This window comes from Coniosporium apollinis (genome assembly GCF_000281105.1).
Source record: "Coniosporium apollinis CBS 100218 chromosome Unknown supercont1.54, whole genome shotgun sequence".
Lineage (NCBI taxonomy): Eukaryota > Fungi > Ascomycota > Dothideomycetes > Coniosporium > Coniosporium apollinis.
This window is the reverse complement of record NW_006913316.1, coordinates 58820-75598: the sequence shown is the minus strand read 5'-3', so window position 1 is coordinate 75598 and position 16779 is coordinate 58820. Positions and strand designations below refer to the sequence as shown.

Genomic DNA, 16779 nt, shown 5'->3' with positions numbered 1-16779 from the left:
GGGGGGGGGGGGGAGGGTTATGGGTGAGGCGGTGGGTTCGATGGGTTCAGGGGCCATGCTGGTGTGAGGAGCGGTAGAATGGTAGAGGGAGTATCTGGGAAACTGTGTGTCGTAGTGCGGGCGCAATTGTCGGTGTCGTGGTCATTCGTTAGTTGCGGATGGGTTGCGCGGGCGTTGATGTGGGAGGAACTTTTGAAAACTCCCCGCCAAGCTTCGACGACTGCGGAGGATATCCGAGCATCAGATTCGAGTACTCCGGATCCTTCTTCCGCACACCAGGTGTCATACGGTACGAAGGAGAGGCTCCAAAGCTTGTCACATCACTGCATACAGCGCGGAGACGGTCATTCTTTCGTTCAAGTGATTGTTCCATTAACCCGAGTCCTATCAACCCATCATCCACCGCCCACCCACCCTCTTTAAGCAACGCTAAACTAGCAGACACGACTGGTAGTTAAGCTGGAAGAATCAAGGCCAGAAACGACTGCCCAGTATATGCAGAAGCACAGCAACACAGCAAAGAGAAAAAAAACCCTTCGGCACAGCCCAGGTCAGCTAACAACGCCCCAGATCCGTTCTGTGAAAAGCCGCCGCCGCATACTCGTAGCTCACAGATCGCGTGAGAAGAACAACAAAAGATTAAGGGTTTGAGAAAAGGACAGTAAAGAACTCAAGATCTAGCTCAAGCAGCTGCAAGCCGCCGAGCAGAAGCAGAACCACAAGTGAAATTTTTGAATAAACAGTGTCAAGTTTCAGTTCGTCGCTGATACCAGGCGAAGCGACCAAATCGAAGACATCTGTGCTGCGAATGCATGGAAAGTAACATCGTGATAGGCCGTTAACGTTGTAGAACATTTAACCCGCAAAGTATGAACAGGTCGCTGATCCGGTCTCAGAAGGGACAAAAAGAAGATCCTGCAACAGATGCCTCCCACCGTGGCCGCAAAAGGCTCCGCTTTCGACCACCTGACTTGCCGTCGGCGCCTCGCTTGGCCGACTGTTCAGAACATGCCGCTCTTGCGTTTCTCAGCACTGTTGATGATGAATCGCGGCATGGTGCGTCGTTCGCTCGGGAGGGGCTTGTTCTCCTCCGGACGAACTTCCAAGAGTCTGCCACCGACGCTCGCACCTTCGTCACTGCTGACACTGTTTGCGGTCCAATTGTCGCCGCTGTTCCTCTCCCGAGAAGCCTTGCGCTCAGACCCAATAGCACCGCTGGCCGCCGCTCGCAAACTGCCAATGCTTGGTTTGCCGGAGAGGCTGCCACCGCTTCGAGCGCTGTCAGAGTCGTTGTCGGAAGGGAGCGAGAACTGAAACTCGTTGTCGCTAACAGGTGTCATGCTGCCGCCACTCCCGGTGCGGGCACCACGGCGCTCGATTCCAGCACGGACAAGACTGTGGACCGCACGACGGCGCTGACGGGTTGCAAAGTTCTTGCTTCCCTCATGCTTTGTGGTGGGTGCGGCTACCAACTCCTCCATGGGCGGAGGGCCACGCGGCTGACGAACTGGATGCTCTCCAGCGCGAGCCTGACCAGGTCCGAAGGTGCCAGTCTGGGGAGTTGGTGGGATGCCGCCCGGGCGAGAGATTGACGATCTTGGTCCGTCGCTGATTTGAATGTTTGAATTGGACTTGAAAGCCAGCGACGAGGCCTTCTTATGGCCGGGACGGAAAGCATTGGCGGACGGAGGAGGCAGAGGCGTCACGTCCTGCGGCGGAGACGGTGCCTTCTTCGGCGGCGACGAGCCACGCAGGAAGGGGTTTGAAACATTGTCATTTGGAGGCGAAACCTGTGCACGGAAGGTAGGCGTATCGATCTTCGGCGGTGACGCAGCGTAACTGGGCGTGGGTGGAGGTGGAGAGTCGGCAAATTGGCTTTGCTGCAAAGTCGTATCGGTGACATAGTTGTATTGGCCGGTCATCTGATTGTAGACCAGATAGACGCCCGGCTGTCCCACGACCTGCTGCGGGATAGAAAACCCGTTCTGCGAGTGCTGGTTGTACATGCCCGTCTGCGGCGTCATGGGGGTGGCAGGAAACTGCTGTGACTGGCGATATGCAGTCGGGGTGTTCAGGCTCATCCCTCCGAACTGTTGAGCAGTGAGATTGAGCAGCTGCTGCTGGAGTTGCTGTTGCCGCTGTTGAAGATAGAGCTCGGTCGCCAAGAGCTGAGCTGCCAAGTTCGGATCATCCTGAGCACCGTACTGCATGGACGGTGGGGCCAGAACCTGCTCAGGCAGGGAGTAAAGCTGCTGGCTAGTGTCCATGCCATACTGCGCCTGAAGAGCCGTAGGAAAGTTAGACCCGACTGCAGTCTGAGGAATGCCACGTCCGTAGGTCATGCCATTCTGAGGGGCATATTTGGAGCTTTCCAGACCAAAATTGTGCTGAGTTTGGTTGTATGGTGCGGACGCAGGTGGCTGCTGCGCTTTTGGCTGGGTACGAAGGCCTGCAAGAAGGTGAGAGCGGCTGGTCCTTGGAGTGGAAACGCCCTCGGCGTGATGCTCGCTAATGGGAGCGATCGAAGGCGGAGCGGCGACACTGAGACGTTTAAGCTGGGCGCCCTTGCCGCGAGAAGCGAAACCGGCTCCGGGAACGCCCAAGCCGCTAGGTGCGAAGTTGTTGTTATTGTTGTAGGTCATTTGAGCAAGACCGCCAGCGCCCGAGCTCATGTTGGTCGATAATCTAGTGTAGCTGGATGGATTCTGGTGAAGCGGATGCAGGTTGACTGAAGAAGCCGCTCAGATCGATGATTGGAGATGAAGGGAAAAAGTTGCAAGCTGCAGCTGGCGCACAGAGAAAGAAGCTGTATGACCGTCTGTTGCGGAAGCCGCCTTTGTTCCACACAGGCCTTGCGATGCTGAGAAGGCTCAGGCAAGAGGACGCTTCGTAGGGATTGAGTGGGGTTGATCTGTATCGCGAGAACCCGAATGCTGGGAGCGGAGTGTTTTCCTGAGAAACCGACGCAGCGAGATTAGGGAATTAAGGATCGGTATGATCGAAAAAGAAGATGCAAAACACGCTTCTGAAGATGCTGGCGAAGAAGACGGGAGCGGGGGGTCGAGCGGTCGCTCAGGAGGCAGCAGTCGCGAGTGGCGGAGCGTAGATAGAACAAACTGGTCAGGCAGAAGCGACGAGAAGTTGCTGCAGGGTATCGACAAGTGAAGAGATGGGGCAGTGAAGAGAGCGACTAGACGTGGCAGTCGTGGTGCTGTCGCGAGAATATCAAGGTGGTGGTGCTGCTCTGCAAAGCACCACGGGAGCTGGATTAAATGGGCGACGTGGCTGGGTGCAAGTAAAGATGCAAGAGCGACTGCTAAGAAGGCAGCGGGGAGAGAAGAGGAGGGAGAGTAAGAGAAAGCGCGGGGCGTGGGAAGGGAGGAAGGATTGATGATATTCGCAAGGCGAGTGTGGAGGCCGTGGGTGGGAAGGAGGGAGGTGGACGTGAGAAGAAAGTGCAGTTGGCTGCCAAGAGGGCAAGGGTCAGGGCCGCCCGGTCGGCGCCAGGCCCGTCTCGGCGTAGGGTCAGGGTGAAAGCCACCGGACAAGGCCAATAAGGGGCTGCGGCGGAAAACACCAGCCAGACACGCGCAACGGCGCTCTTTGTGGCCGTCCCAGTCACCCAGTCACTTAATCGCCCAATCACCCCCCGCCCGTTTGAGTGCCCGCTTGTTCGATCAGCACCAATCGCCGCGCCTTGTTCTTCTGCGTCCTCTCTTTGTGACGCGCTTCCTCCCATGTTTGCTGCCATGCAGCATTGTGTTCTGTCAACCTTGAAGCAACAAGCTGGCTTGCCCACTCCCACGAACAGTCACGGTCCTGCCAGGGGCTGTCATCTGGATGCTAGCGCCTGTGTTCCTGCGAGCGTGCAGCTGCACCAATGCAAGGCTGTCTGGGCCATCGGGCGCTTACCGTATGCAAGCTTTCTTCACCCCAGCCCATGGCGCGGCCTCGTGGATGCTCTCTATCCAGTCGTTCATTTCTCGCGGCTGTTGTGATTAACAGACAGCCGCCAGAAATAGCCGTCGGCTGCAGTAACAATGTGTTGGAACACAGGTGCCCATGTCGACTGCTGCTCTGAAGCACTGTCCTTTTCAACTCGAGCTCTTCGAAGCGCGAGGTGACCGTCGCGTCCACGCAATTCCCCCGGAAACGGCCAGGCCGCGAGGATCGCCACACCGCGTTTCCCAATCCATCCAGGGAGTATGCGGCATGAGCTTGTCAACAACGGGCCCAGGCGTTTCACCGTCCGGTCCCGCTCCTCGCGTTCGGCGTCCCCGCTTAGGGCGCTGAAACGGCGGGACAAGCTGACCCTGCGTTTCAGCCTTGCTCAGATTGCGTCCATCTCAACCTCGTGGAACATTGACATTGCGCCCACCTTCGCGCTGATCAGGCCTAGACGCACTGGAGATGAGAGTCCTGTCCTGACAGAGCGCAAGCGGGATGCAAAGAACTGCATTGCCAGATATCTACTAAGAATCCTGCGGGGATGTAAGACTGTAGAGTTGGTTACAAGTCGTACAATGTGATCGAGTAGCGCTTGCTATCAGAGTGAACCACGTGAGTTGATGAGAGGACAAGCACGATGGGAGCTCGCCCGTTGCTCAAGTTATGCACTTCAGCAAGCCGTGCAGCACCATCATAGCACTTGACAGGCTCTTAAGTTCACTACCTACCCAGGTAAGCGTCTGCAGCACTGCATCGGGTGGTATATTATCTCATACTCTCAAACCCATTTAACACCGAATGTCACTTCTTTTAGCGGACCGAAAGGCACACTAGCTATATCACTCTTCAAAAAACATATAAAGCAGCACCTTCAATGCCGCCGCCATCGAAAGATTCTTGATCCCCTAGGATCGATGCCGAAGTAGAAAAGAGTTTGCAAAGAAACAACCGCCGTCCTGTCCGTCTGTCTTCGAACCAGTCTGCCGAATCTCATAACTCGTGTCTATCAAAGCAAGGGGCCGAACGACGACGTTAGTCTGTCAGGCCAACAGAAGCGACGAAGAATGATATGGGTATCTGCAGGCGTTAAATGGATGGTTTTAGTCCTCCCTTTGGCCTGTCCAGGGCCCACTGCCGAAAGAACACCGACACCGGATAGAGCGCACACCACCAGCAAATTTTGATAAGTAGAGAAAGTGAAACCCGGTAAATGAGATACAGGATACATACTGCGAAGAGTAAGTTGTGCCAGCTACAGCATCTATGTATCTGTAAAGGTAAAGGTCCTTGGAAGACAGCCTTAAAACGTGGACACCCAAGATGCCGGTATGGAATATAGTATGTATATATAGGAGGTATCTCAACTGCGGTAGTCGAACAACGAAAGAGAACTATAGACATGCCAAAGGCTACCAGGAATCGTGCAGGTTCATAAAGTTCAAGCCCGTTCGATGGCGGCGTCGTCATCACTGCCGCTCACATACCCTGCGTCTTCCTCTTCGATAGGTTCTTGCATGCCGACCAGCATCTTGCTCACTTGGAGGCATCTTTCCACAATCGTGGCTTTGGCCCTGTTAGGCAGGCCGCTTCGACGTCCAGCCGCACGCCCGATCCAGACCCGCAGTGAGCTAGTCATGCGCTCCAGCCCATCCTTGGCTTCAGAGCGCAGAGTCTGATCGGCTGCGAAAGAATCAACAACCATGTAAGCGGCGGTAAAGCTGAGCAAGGTGAGGCTCATCTCGGGCAGATGAAAGTCGTTGATTACGAAGGTAGCTCGCTGCCGGACCGCTTCGGCGTCCAGCGCTTCACTTTGCTCCGCGAGACAGAGGCATTTGGCCAGTGTCAGGGCAATCCTGACGTCTGGTGCTATTGGTGTCTCTCCGACAAGATTTATGAGAGCGGCGGGTGGCGATCTAGAACCACCATCGCTGGCGGCGGATGAGTGAGGGTGAGACGGGAACGTGTCGAAGGCGGCGATGATGTTCTGCTGACGATTGGTAGGTGATAATACGGCTTTGGTGACAAGTGCTCTAGCGCGTGCATCGGATGTTGGCGGCGCAGTTTTTATGGCTAGTTCAAGGTCGTCCAGAGTCTCCTTGTTTGGTATAACCTGTCCAGAGCTCAGGTGGAGTACTAGAGCCTTGTTGAGGCTGTAGCTCGACCACCAGGCGGCGAGCGCATCCAGAGGTGAAGAAATAGCGAAGTCCTCAACTACACTATCCATTGCTTCGTCAGGTTCGGTGTTGGCTGCGCTTGGTCGGTTCCAGGCTAAGTTGTACGCTCTTTGAACGATTCGGTCTATCAACACATCGTCGCACTCAAGTTCGAGAAGCGCAGCCAGATGGTCCGGCAACGGCTCGACAGCACTGTTCTCGTCTGAAGGGCAGTTGATTGCCATCTTGTGTTCTGCCCGTGCGGCGTTCCAGTAGCTCCGGGCCAGCTTTGTAGAAGTCTCTGCGAACATATACCAGGTGCCATAACCTGCTCGGGCAACTTCCCACAGCGTTATCCGAATGTGTAGCGCCTTGAGCAGAAGCCTTGCTGGCGTGTCAGGCAATGTACCGGAGGCCATCAGAGTTAGTACAAGCCTGCTCATGCTGATCTCGACATCGCCTCCAGTCAGCTGAGCGTCCAGCGCAATTCCCCATGCTTTGACCCTAGCAGCTTCTTGCTCCTTGGTGATCCCAGTAAGAAGAGCATATCCATGCCATCCAACCAACTTGCGAGTGCTAAGCTTGAGCGTCTTGAGGCCTAACGCAGCAACTTCCAGCAGAAATGTGTGCCGTGGTACCCACACAGTCTGAATTGCAGTAAGCCATGCTTTGCGGCGCACCGCAACCGGTGACGCGAGCGAGGGAGCCGGCGACAAGCGGACATGCGGCGCAGGTTTCTTCTTCGATCTTGGCTTGAGCTCGAAAAGTGGGGAGATCAGGTACAGGAAAGCTCCCAAAATGAGAAGAGTCTTCAGGTAGGGTAATAGAGCATAAAGAGTGGCGAGGCCCCGGTTTAGTAACCGAGGAGCAAAGGAACCGCCTACGCGCCTGAAGAGTTCGAAGGGGAACGCGAATAGGCCTCTCCCACTCGGATGTTCACCACTTTGTTCACGGGAGCTGAAACCTTCCATGACCATCAAGCCAGCAAGGGATCCAACCATGAGCTTGTTGCCCCATCGCCCGCCTCCTCGAGCATTCACATGCTGGGTTTGATGCGCGGGCACCCCAGGTCGGCCTGGAGCAGTGGTGTAGACGGGGTAGCCCGCTTGCGCAGGTGCGTAATGAGGTTGATTGGACATTGCGTGGTGGAGGTTCGAGATACTCTCAGGCACCGGTATCATCCCTTGTGGAGCACTGTGAGCAAGCGACGAGCCTGGAACAGGGGTTGTGGAGAAAGGATCCTCCTGGTAGCGAACACTGTCAGGTGTAGCCGCGGAATTAGTCATTACCAGCGGTGTTGCCATTGGCAGTTTCTCCAGCTGATCAACTCGAGCCTTGAGGGCGGCGACGTCGTCGCACAAGCACTTGTTCCGCTTCTCTAAATGACGGATGTATTCGGTGGCCTTGGAGAGTACAGTGGCTTTGTTCAGCTTGTGTGCAGGGGTCAAACCTTCTAGGTCTTCGGCATCATCCTCTTCCTCGACACCGTTCACGCGCGACATGACTCGCAAACTCGGTACGCTGTCACGCAAGGCGGCGATCTTGTCGTTCAGGTTGGTTCGATATCTCTTTTCAATCATGTTGTGAGCGGTCTTTTTCACCGGCGGCTGTTTGCCTTTACGGTCAACAGGGTCATCGTCGGCCAATGATTTACGCTTCTTGCTGGCGCTGCCGTTACGTGGCGATACAGATTCTGGCGAAGAAATCTGTGACGAGGAGCTTGCCAGCCCGTTTGTCGCAGAGCTTGGGCTGTGATGGAGACTAGGTACTGCCTGCGGTGGCAGTGGACCGCTCTGAAACTGCTGTTGTTCCCCAAACGTCACCGGTGGGAACATTGTGGCACTAGCATCTTGGAGCTGGTCCGCGTTCCAGGCTGAACCGTCTGCGTAGAAGGCACCATTCTGAGACGCCCTGCCGGCGAGTGGTGAGCTCATTGCGCCTGTAGTATAGCCCGAGGCTGGGGAAGCTTCAACGTTTCCCCCGAATGTATACGCCAAGCCGTTGGCCTGCAAGGAGACTCTCGAGGATTCGTGTGCATGAAATCCAGCAAGCGATCCGCGATGTGGCGGGCCCTCCCGTTGTGGAGGAAGAGCAAATCTTTGATCTGTCGTGAGAGAAGTCGATGCTTGAGCGATAGAGTGTTTTGGCGACGGTGCTTGTGATGATCCATCCCACCGCATCCATTCATCCCAGTTGCCTTGTGCGGGCAGTATCTCTGCGGAGGGTGTGGACAGAGAAAGATTCTCATGAGACGGTATCTGCCATGGCTGTCTCAGACCGGTGTTGAAGAATAAATCACCCATCAAGGGGTCCTCCATCTTCGCACGGCTTGTGGGTACCCCAGAGGGTGTTAGGTGAGTGGAGGGCGATGGCCTGTAGCAATCCAAGATACAATACGGTCCGACCTGGACAGGATGCAACATGTTAGTCACGATGCGCCAATACAGTGAGTTGCCGTTGCGTAGCTAAACTAAACGTACAGCGACCTTCTCCAGGTCCACGGCGTCCTCTGGACCACTGGCAGCAGCCATGTTGGTGCGTGCCATAGACGGCGCTCTTTCCATCAACGAGGACGTCGAGCAGCATGCGCAAGGCACGGATAGGTCAAGACTGAGGCTGGTAGAAAGTTGAATGTCTTACCAAAGACAGGGAATCCGAGGCTCACCACCTGGCTCCAAAGGGAATGGATCAAACCAGTTCGGGGCCGCTGGAGCTTCCTCCAAAGGAACCTGCAGCGGTCAGCCTGCAGGGTCACTGTTAAGGTCTCGCCATCCCGCATTCCGGGGAAGACGGGTGAGTCGACAGGCGAGTCGGAAGGCAGGCGCATCTCACCTTGACGGGAACCGCAGGGCGCGCCTAATCGATCAACCGGGGATGTCGGTGCGTTTGCCAGCAAGAGGTCGGACAGGAATCTTGGATACGAGTAGGAGGGTTGGAGCTGGGTGGTGTGAGGAGTGGCCTGACTTTCAGGGCCCCGCGCTGTGGTACCTTTAGCACTTAAGTTAAGCTTTGCGGCGAACAGTGCCCGCAGTGGGTAACAATACAGAGAACAAGGAGGGCCGCTGGTAAGAAATCCCCGGTTCGCAGTAGCGCGCCGTCTGAAGGGGCTAAGTCGTTGCTCATTGGGGAATGGCGCGCTAGACAGGGGGATAGCCGCTCATCCGCCCAAAATACGCCACGCTCTCCTTTGGTTAGCCGCACAGGGTCTGGTTGCTAGGCAAGTACTCCTAATTGCACGTACTCGTATGAGTACAACCACAACGTCGATACCAGCAGCATGCGTAGACGGGCTGGAGATATTGTAGAAAACACTCCGATGGAATACATGTAGCTCAGGGGTGCAACAGAAGTGAGGGCGTAGTGATGTTGGTGATGACAGCACGATACTGATTCCAGATGGTGAACAGGATGCTTTGTTTACTGGTTGAACGCTCTGGTGCACTCCACGAGTATTAAACGGTGTTAAAGTAACACAGCTTCAGGAGTACAGGTCCAGCTCGATTCCAACTCTACGTAAGATTGGATTTAGAATAATCGTGCGACTGTCCAGTCTGCTCCCGTCCTTTGTAAAGCTTCAAGAAACATTTTTGCTTATGTACAGCGGCACTGCCTGCGCCTCGAAGACCTGGGGAAGAGATCCGCCCAAAACATAGCGATGGCATGGGTCGATCGTTGCTTTCATGAGGTGCGGTCGAGCCCTCATCTCAGCAGCAAGAGAAAGGTACAGCATTTTCCGGCATTCAGGCTGGAATAAATTTTCATGGGACGGCTGGGGTACTGAGGGTAAACCTCAGAAACGCAGCGTGATGTTGAAGAGAAACCTTGGGACGGGTTTTGCTAGTTAGAAGGCGAGAGAGCAGTGCTATCGAACACACAAGCACGATGCCGGTTGAAGCAGGAGACTTGGTGATGGAATTTACTTAGTGTGAGAATAGCAAGGTCTCTAGGTGACGAGTATATATTGCAAGCACCGTCCGACACCTAGAAGCCCAAGATTGTGGTATTGGCTTAGCAACGCGTTTCATGAATACCTATCTCCTTGTTGTTGTGATGTGAAAATAAGCATCGACTGGCGTCGAAGGCTTGCAGAGAGCCTCCCTCAGGGGATCAGATGTGGTAGGGAAGCAGGGACAGTCCGGCTTGTCCAAGCCATCAGGCATTGTTTTACAGCATGGGTAGTTGCTCTCAACGCTGAATTGGTACTCTGTAAAAAGTTTCAGCATTCGTTTGTATTCACACCTCGACTGATGCAATCGGAAAGGGAGAGGTTGCCCAAACGCACGCACAGATGGCTATCAAAAGGCTTCACTGCCATATCTTCGCTGCTAGCTACATGATACTACGTTCTCATTTGAGCTAGATTCCTGATCGTGTTAAGCAACAGAGGCGATTTTAGACGATAGGGAGCGCAAGATGCTCAGCACTTTGGTTCTTCACTGCGTTGATCACCTAAGGTGTTTTCCATTTGTAAATTGTGTTTAGGTTGTCCAGCTCGATGTCCATGAATAGCACTCAAGGCGACAACGAACTATTTGGATAGCGCCTTGGCCGTAAATATTGTGTCAGGAAGGGGCGATTGCAGCACAACATCAGACTACGATGTCGAGTAGTTGAGCATCTTGTTAACGATGTTCTTTAGATTTGTAAATCCTGGGACTCCGCGGGCGAATATTGTAACGCAGGGTTCGCGAGAAACGGTTTGATCCGGTTGCGATCATGCTTTGACGCAGGACGATGCCACAACAGCGACAGCGCATGTAGGTTTGATTCATGGACACAAGCATCCTTGTCAACGGTCATTCGTTAAAGGATAGATGCATCTCCTGAGAAGATACCTAAACATGAGACCGAGGGATAATGTCTTTTGCTCGCGGCTCCCCACCCGCGCCTCGAGACTACCGCCATGGTCCTCGAGGGGAAGCCGTGCATGATACTCAACCAGAGCACCTACATCAAGTGACTTGATAGTTGTTGTACTACCGGGTATGTAAGTATGTACAGGTGTCGTCTGCTTCCGTGATCCTAGATAGTCTTGATCGCAGAATCCGAAAGAAGCCCATAGTCTCGTCGTGAGTCTTTCCATAGAACGAACTTTCGGGCTGAGGCATCTGTGGAAAGAGAGCTTGAGGCTATCATCACTCAATACTTTTCGGCAACAAGCTGTTTCTTTCACGCCCGAAGATGAGTAACAGCACAGTTCGATCGTCGATCTCGTATTACTTCGTAACCAGATCCGGGGCAAGAGAACTTGCAAGTCTACCGTGATTACTTGCCGTGAGCATTTCAATTCCCCAATATGTCTCCCTGTTGCCTAGACGTTTTCCCGAAAATGTAAACGGGAACGGGCACCATGTGATATCTCACTGTGGTTCAATCATCATACAGTAGCCGGTTAGGGTCGCGGCAATCCGTGCTTAGCCGTATATTTGCGAATGCGTTGAGGACTTGAAAGCAGACCTCCGGATAAGGATGAAGATTAACTCCTTTACAAGATATTTTGAGCTCTTGACTGCAGCCGCTCATACTCATCCCACTGCTCCAGAAGACGATTTCTAAAGATGCTGCAGCGCTCAATCTGGTTGCCTTTCGTGCGTCATATCTCCAAGAATGGTACTTGAGGACGCGGCGGATTTCAGGAGTTTTCTGGGCGTGCAATGATACCGCCCAACAGCGGCTCAAACGGGCTCTGCTGGGAGCCTGGTGTCTCCGCGGACGCGGTGTTTTCACTTATGTTCTGCAGAAACATTCAGATCTGTGCAACCTGCTGACATTAAATGTTAAGATTTCCTCCTGCAAGCCGTTTCGAGAGTTGGTGTTCCTTCACTCACGTGACGCGTGCGCGGCGTTTCCTTGGAAGGTTTCCCGCCGGCCACTACCCTGTGCCCCACTCGTGCTCAGATCGCGAGACACGCGAAGAGAGATCGAGATCGAGGACTAGCGAGCGCCGGCGTGTGCGCCAGACGGCTGCCCAACGTTGTAGTCCAGCGACTAGAGCCCGACGAACGAGACTGGGTGTGCCGTGCACTGCTGATGGATCCTGCTACGAACTCTATGCTGAAACAAAACATTAAAGAAGATTTTTTCTAGTACATGAGGAATGTCATTAATAATGTCCGTGTTCTCACAGAGGCTGAGGAGATGAATGGGGCCGCGCAAAGAAGAGGTTGCGGCGCCCAACTTGCTTGCGTTATCTGCAGCAGGGCTTAAGGGCGCATTGACCGCGTCATTGAAAGCCTGTGAGAGGTCGGCGGTGAAGCATTGTACGGCTAGACTTGCTGCTCGAAGCGTCCGCTGCTTCGCCGTTGCAAGCCACCGATCGTGATTGCAGGGGCCCCAAGCAGCCCCCTGCGGGATTAGCGAGCGAAGCGATGAGTCCAGTATCAGTGGCCTCTCTGGATTCTCGTCGATCCATTCGAGGTTCCCCGTGGTTCCCAAGATGCTCCACGATAACTCGGATGAGATCGACTTAGTGCCTGGCGCAGCATTGTCCACACGGAAGACACTACTGGCAGCAATCTGCAGCATTGGGGGACAGGGAGAGGCGAACAACCCTGCAGGGAGTACGACGGAGTTGGTTCCTTGAGGACTCAACAACCTGTCGGGGCTAGTTTCTTCGTGGCCGGGTTTAGAGATCTGCGGCATCTTTGGCACCAACGGAGCTCCCCGACTGAGCTCCTGACTGGGCTGCCTGTCCTTTTCCAGACGTGACAGCGGCTGCACACTGGGTTACAAAAGCCCCAGCACGTGTCTCGGCAACGTTTGAATCTTCCATATCGAGATGCTCCTCGCATGAGTGCTCTGTCGACGGCGCTGACGCAACCGTGTCCTCCAAAGACAGATATCGTGCTACACGCCCGATATTGCAGCCACTGGGCCGGGATCCCGCTTGCGGGGACGGCTGCAGCAGGCAGAACATCAGGCCATAATGTTGACTTCAGCGAGCGGGCGTTACTCGACCACGGCGCTGCTGTCAGACTGGCCGCTATGAGCCTGCAGTGGTAGAAGAGTCCGTCGGAGGAACGGCGGCAAGGCCGACTGTTCGATTACTCGTCGTATGGATACGAGTAATGATGGAGCACGTCAGAGATCTCAGCGTTGCTGGTGTGATCTGGGTGGAGCGAGGGAGATTCCCGGCGGTACCGAAAGGAGACTACTCCATTCGCCGGTCTGACCAAGGGTCGTCCGGGCGAAAGGTGCCATGGGCGAGATCGAATGGCGCGCATCTGACAGCCATCATCCTGGACCCTGTCGCTTGGCTGGCGACGTCTTCTCGCAGGCGTGGAGTTGGATCTTGACTTCCAAGGCGTTGCATCGTCGCTGTTCGGGGGGGAGGGGGCGTCCATGGAGAGGCCCGCTGAAGCCGTGGCTGGCGCTGTGGACTCGACGCCTTTCCCTCCACTCTTCCTGGCCGCGGAAAGGGTCCTGCGTCTCTCTCGCTGCGTGGCGGACGGGAGTAGGGGACGCTGGGGATGACTTGCTCTTGTCCAACGCGCTAACGTTAGCAGCACATGGAGGGCAGCTGGGCGGCTTTTCGCCTCTCGCTTGAGGAGGAGGGTGGCCGTTGGCCTGAGTCGCCCAGCGGCCTCGTGGAAACACTCAAGTTAGGGCAGGTCCTGAGGAGAATTCGGTTAGATTTGAACCGATCGCGATCTGCCGTGTTCCAAAGGTGGTAGTGCAATCTGACGAGCTGGCTGGTTGTCACCACGCCTCGCACCCCCGTTCCCCTCTCTCACCGTTGCCCGGCGCCGCGCCGTCCACGGTCACTGACAGAAGCATTTCTCGTCTGTCGTCCATCACCATCACCATCACCATCACCATCACCACCACCGTCACCGTCACCGTCACCAACACCACAACCTTCTACCCATCAGAGTCACGGGACTGTCCGCCATCACCACCATCTCGCCACAGCTCGGCCAGCGCTGCGATTGCTGCGATTGCTGCCAGACGAACCCGCCGGCCAGATCCACGCCGCTGTCACCCTGACTTTTCGCACCCGCTTGTCCCTTGACGTTCTGTGCCACGCTTGGATCCCAACGTCAACCACACAACACGCCGTCCATAGCGATCCGCTCGAATTCCATCGACACTCCGTTCGCCGGTCGCTCTTCACGACTTCCCGCCGCTGACAGCTGCAATCGCGAGCGTTCGGCGTCGCGGCGAGAGCTGCTTGTTCCTTGCTGGCGCTAGCATCGCACCTTGCGTGGAAGTCCCAAGGGCAAACCATCCGTCTCGGGTCGGCCGTTGTATCGGGAGGCTACATAGTCCCGCGGGACTCACGACGCCCGACCGACTGCGCAGAGTCCGCTCATTTGAATAATTAAAGAACCTCGCTGCCATTACGGACGCCGTCCGCGATGGATTCAGTGGATGCCGGCAGCAGGCAAAGGTCCGTGTTTGTCGCCGTCGACGGACTGCTCACTCCTGTCTCTCTATGGCTGAACGTGTTCTAACCGCTCGATAGTGCCTCGCTTCCTCCACTCAACCTTCTGGACGTGGAAAAGCTAAAGAAGGACGAGGCGGAATACCAACGCACGCAATCAACCACAGCCATGATCAACCCGTCTTATCCATACCCGGGCCCTCCGCCGCCCTACAGCCAGCAAGCTGCTGCCAGCTCAGTGCCAGGTGGGTGGTCAAGCCTAATCTCTCCGCCTGAGTCTCGTTGCACGTCTGAGAACGATAAAGATCAGGCACAGCCGCCCAAGCACACCCTTCCGTCCATTCATGAGGTTGTTGGCTCAGATCCGTCGTTCCCTCCGCACATGCAAGCACCGCAAACATCTGGTATCCAGCATCATCCATCTTATCACGCCGAGCCACCATCAGATCCTAGTCGGAGAGCCTACGCCACCGACTATCAATATCAAGCTCCATCGAATCCGTACCCGCATCCAGCGCCGCAGAGTCCGTACATGAGCCGACCGATATCTGCGGCGCCCGCACCGCCCGTCCCGCCAGCACGATATGATCCGCATCCAAGGTCATCGTTCTCTACCGCACCCAGCTCGAAACTGCCGACATTACATCCAATCCAGACTGCTCACTCGCCCATCCAGCGTGCTCAGCCCGGCCTAGGTCATCAGTATGCAGCCACTCAGTCTCCGGCTGCCTATGCACCGCCACCTCCATCATCTAGTTCTGTCAAGTCGCCCTTCGGTTATCAGTACCCCTCTGCGCAATACCCTTACTCAGCACCTCCGCCTAGCGCACCGGCACCCATGTACCCTCCTGCATCTCATCAAGCTCCAGTAGCCCGTTATCCTCCCACGACATGGAAGTCAGACGGAACTGAAGTGTCTCGAGCAGAAGAGAGCAAGAGGGCTGGACGTGTCGTTGGACCCGCATATGGCGAGTCTGTCAAGCGACATCTAGAGAATTTTGATCTCGAAGCCTCTTTACTCGAGGTAAGCCTTGCCGTCAAAACGTTGATGGGCCGTACTCACACTCAACATAGATTACAAATAGCAGCAGTCAGCTGTTAGACTTCACCCGCCATTATCAACAGCGTGCGCATCAGACACAGAGGAGCGGGCCTGTGCCTGGATCCATGCCAAACGTGGCAGAGGTTGATGAACTCCTTGACCACTCCGCACGCATTGAAGAATCATTACGCCGAATACGCGATGTTGTCGTCACCCATCAAGTAGCTATGGCCGAGCAGGCGCAGGACCCCCGCTGCAGGCCTGGATCGTACGAGTCGGGTGATCCCAATTCCTTCAATGACGACTCAAAGGGAGCCGGAGGTTTTGCAGGACCTGACTCAAAAAAGAGGCGGGGTGTAAGTTCATCCTCACAGTGTACCAAGACAGGGGTTGAACAAGTGCTAATTCTTGTTAGCGAGCTGCACCGCCTGGTCGGTGTCACAGCTGCAACCGTGCGGAAACGCCAGAGTGGCGCCGTGGCCCTGACGGCGCACGCACTCTCTGCAATGCGTGCGGTCTTCGTGAGTCTCACTCCAGACCTCTAGACATAGCTCAAGCGACTAACATCTAGACCTACAGACTATGCCAAGCTTACCCGGAAGATGAATGGCGAGAGGAAGTCTTTAGGCGGGTCCAATCTCCGCCCCAAGTCGATTGGCCCGGACGGTTCCGGGGCATAGATCTACCTGCCCCTGGCTTTCATCCACTCCGGCAACAAAATGCAACCGACACACTTCCACGCCTCACTTATCGCTCAAGTTACGGGATACGAGTCCCCGAACTGAAATCGAGCAGTTCCAGTACGACGAATCTCGCACGACTGGATCTTCTATCGGCCACAAAAGACGAGGCAATCTCCTGCTCGAGCCCGTCTCACATGCGCGCTTCTGTCACCACTGGAGCACCCGTACGCGCCGGGAAGACTAGAACCTCTTTCAGGAGGTCACATGCTCCGCAGGAGCTAGTGCTTACTTGGCACTCTCCCAAAATCAGGGCACGATCGCTTCTCCTTGTGTCCATCCTTGGCGTTAAGGGCTCACAGCCTGGGCTACAGCGGCGCATTGCATCTCCGCACACCGGAGTACTTGCTCCGCCGGCCTGGGATCGTCTCCAAAAAATTTCCTTCCACTGCATAACGAACTTGTTGGGTTTCACGAACTACTTCTAACGGTCACGTTGTTTCTTGTGTGTCTTTCTACGGGCCCGGGTTTCAGCCCGGTGACGGCGGCTTTCTGCATATTGGGCATGTACAG

The 16779-nt window shown here is 55.3% G+C and overlaps 4 protein-coding genes across 4 annotated transcripts in view; 1 reads left to right on the top strand and 3 right to left on the bottom strand.

The window, feature by feature from the left end:
- Positions 1-286, bottom strand: part of W97_08311 (BUD32 protein kinase) — a gene marked incomplete at both ends in the record, with an annotated part of 1398 nt that extends 1112 nt beyond the window's left edge. Inside the window, one exon of the mRNA XM_007786252.1 lies at positions 191-286. Coding sequence (XP_007784442.1) covers positions 191-286 — 96 coding nt within the window. The remainder of the gene's footprint in view (positions 1-190) is intronic.
- A 715-nt stretch (positions 287-1001) lies between these two features.
- Positions 1002-2672, bottom strand: W97_08310 (uncharacterized protein; the record flags this gene model as incomplete). The annotated part of the gene is made up of 1 exon (XM_007786251.1): positions 1002-2672. One exon carries the CDS (start codon positions 2670-2672, stop codon positions 1002-1004), a length of 1671 nt encoding a protein of 556 aa, XP_007784441.1.
- Positions 2673-5386: 2714 nt separating this feature from the next.
- Positions 5387-8035, bottom strand: W97_08309 (uncharacterized protein; the record flags this gene model as incomplete). The annotated part of the gene is made up of 1 exon (XM_007786250.1): positions 5387-8035. One exon carries the CDS (start codon positions 8033-8035, stop codon positions 5387-5389), a length of 2649 nt encoding a protein of 882 aa, XP_007784440.1.
- A 7287-nt stretch (positions 8036-15322) lies between these two features.
- On the top strand, positions 15323-16206 carry W97_08308 (uncharacterized protein; the record flags this gene model as incomplete). The annotated part of the gene is made up of 4 exons (XM_007786249.1): positions 15323-15508; positions 15559-15882; positions 15942-16047; positions 16106-16206. 4 exons carry the CDS (start codon positions 15323-15325, stop codon positions 16204-16206), a joined length of 717 nt encoding a protein of 238 aa, XP_007784439.1.
- Between the last annotated feature and the right edge of the window lie 573 nt (positions 16207-16779).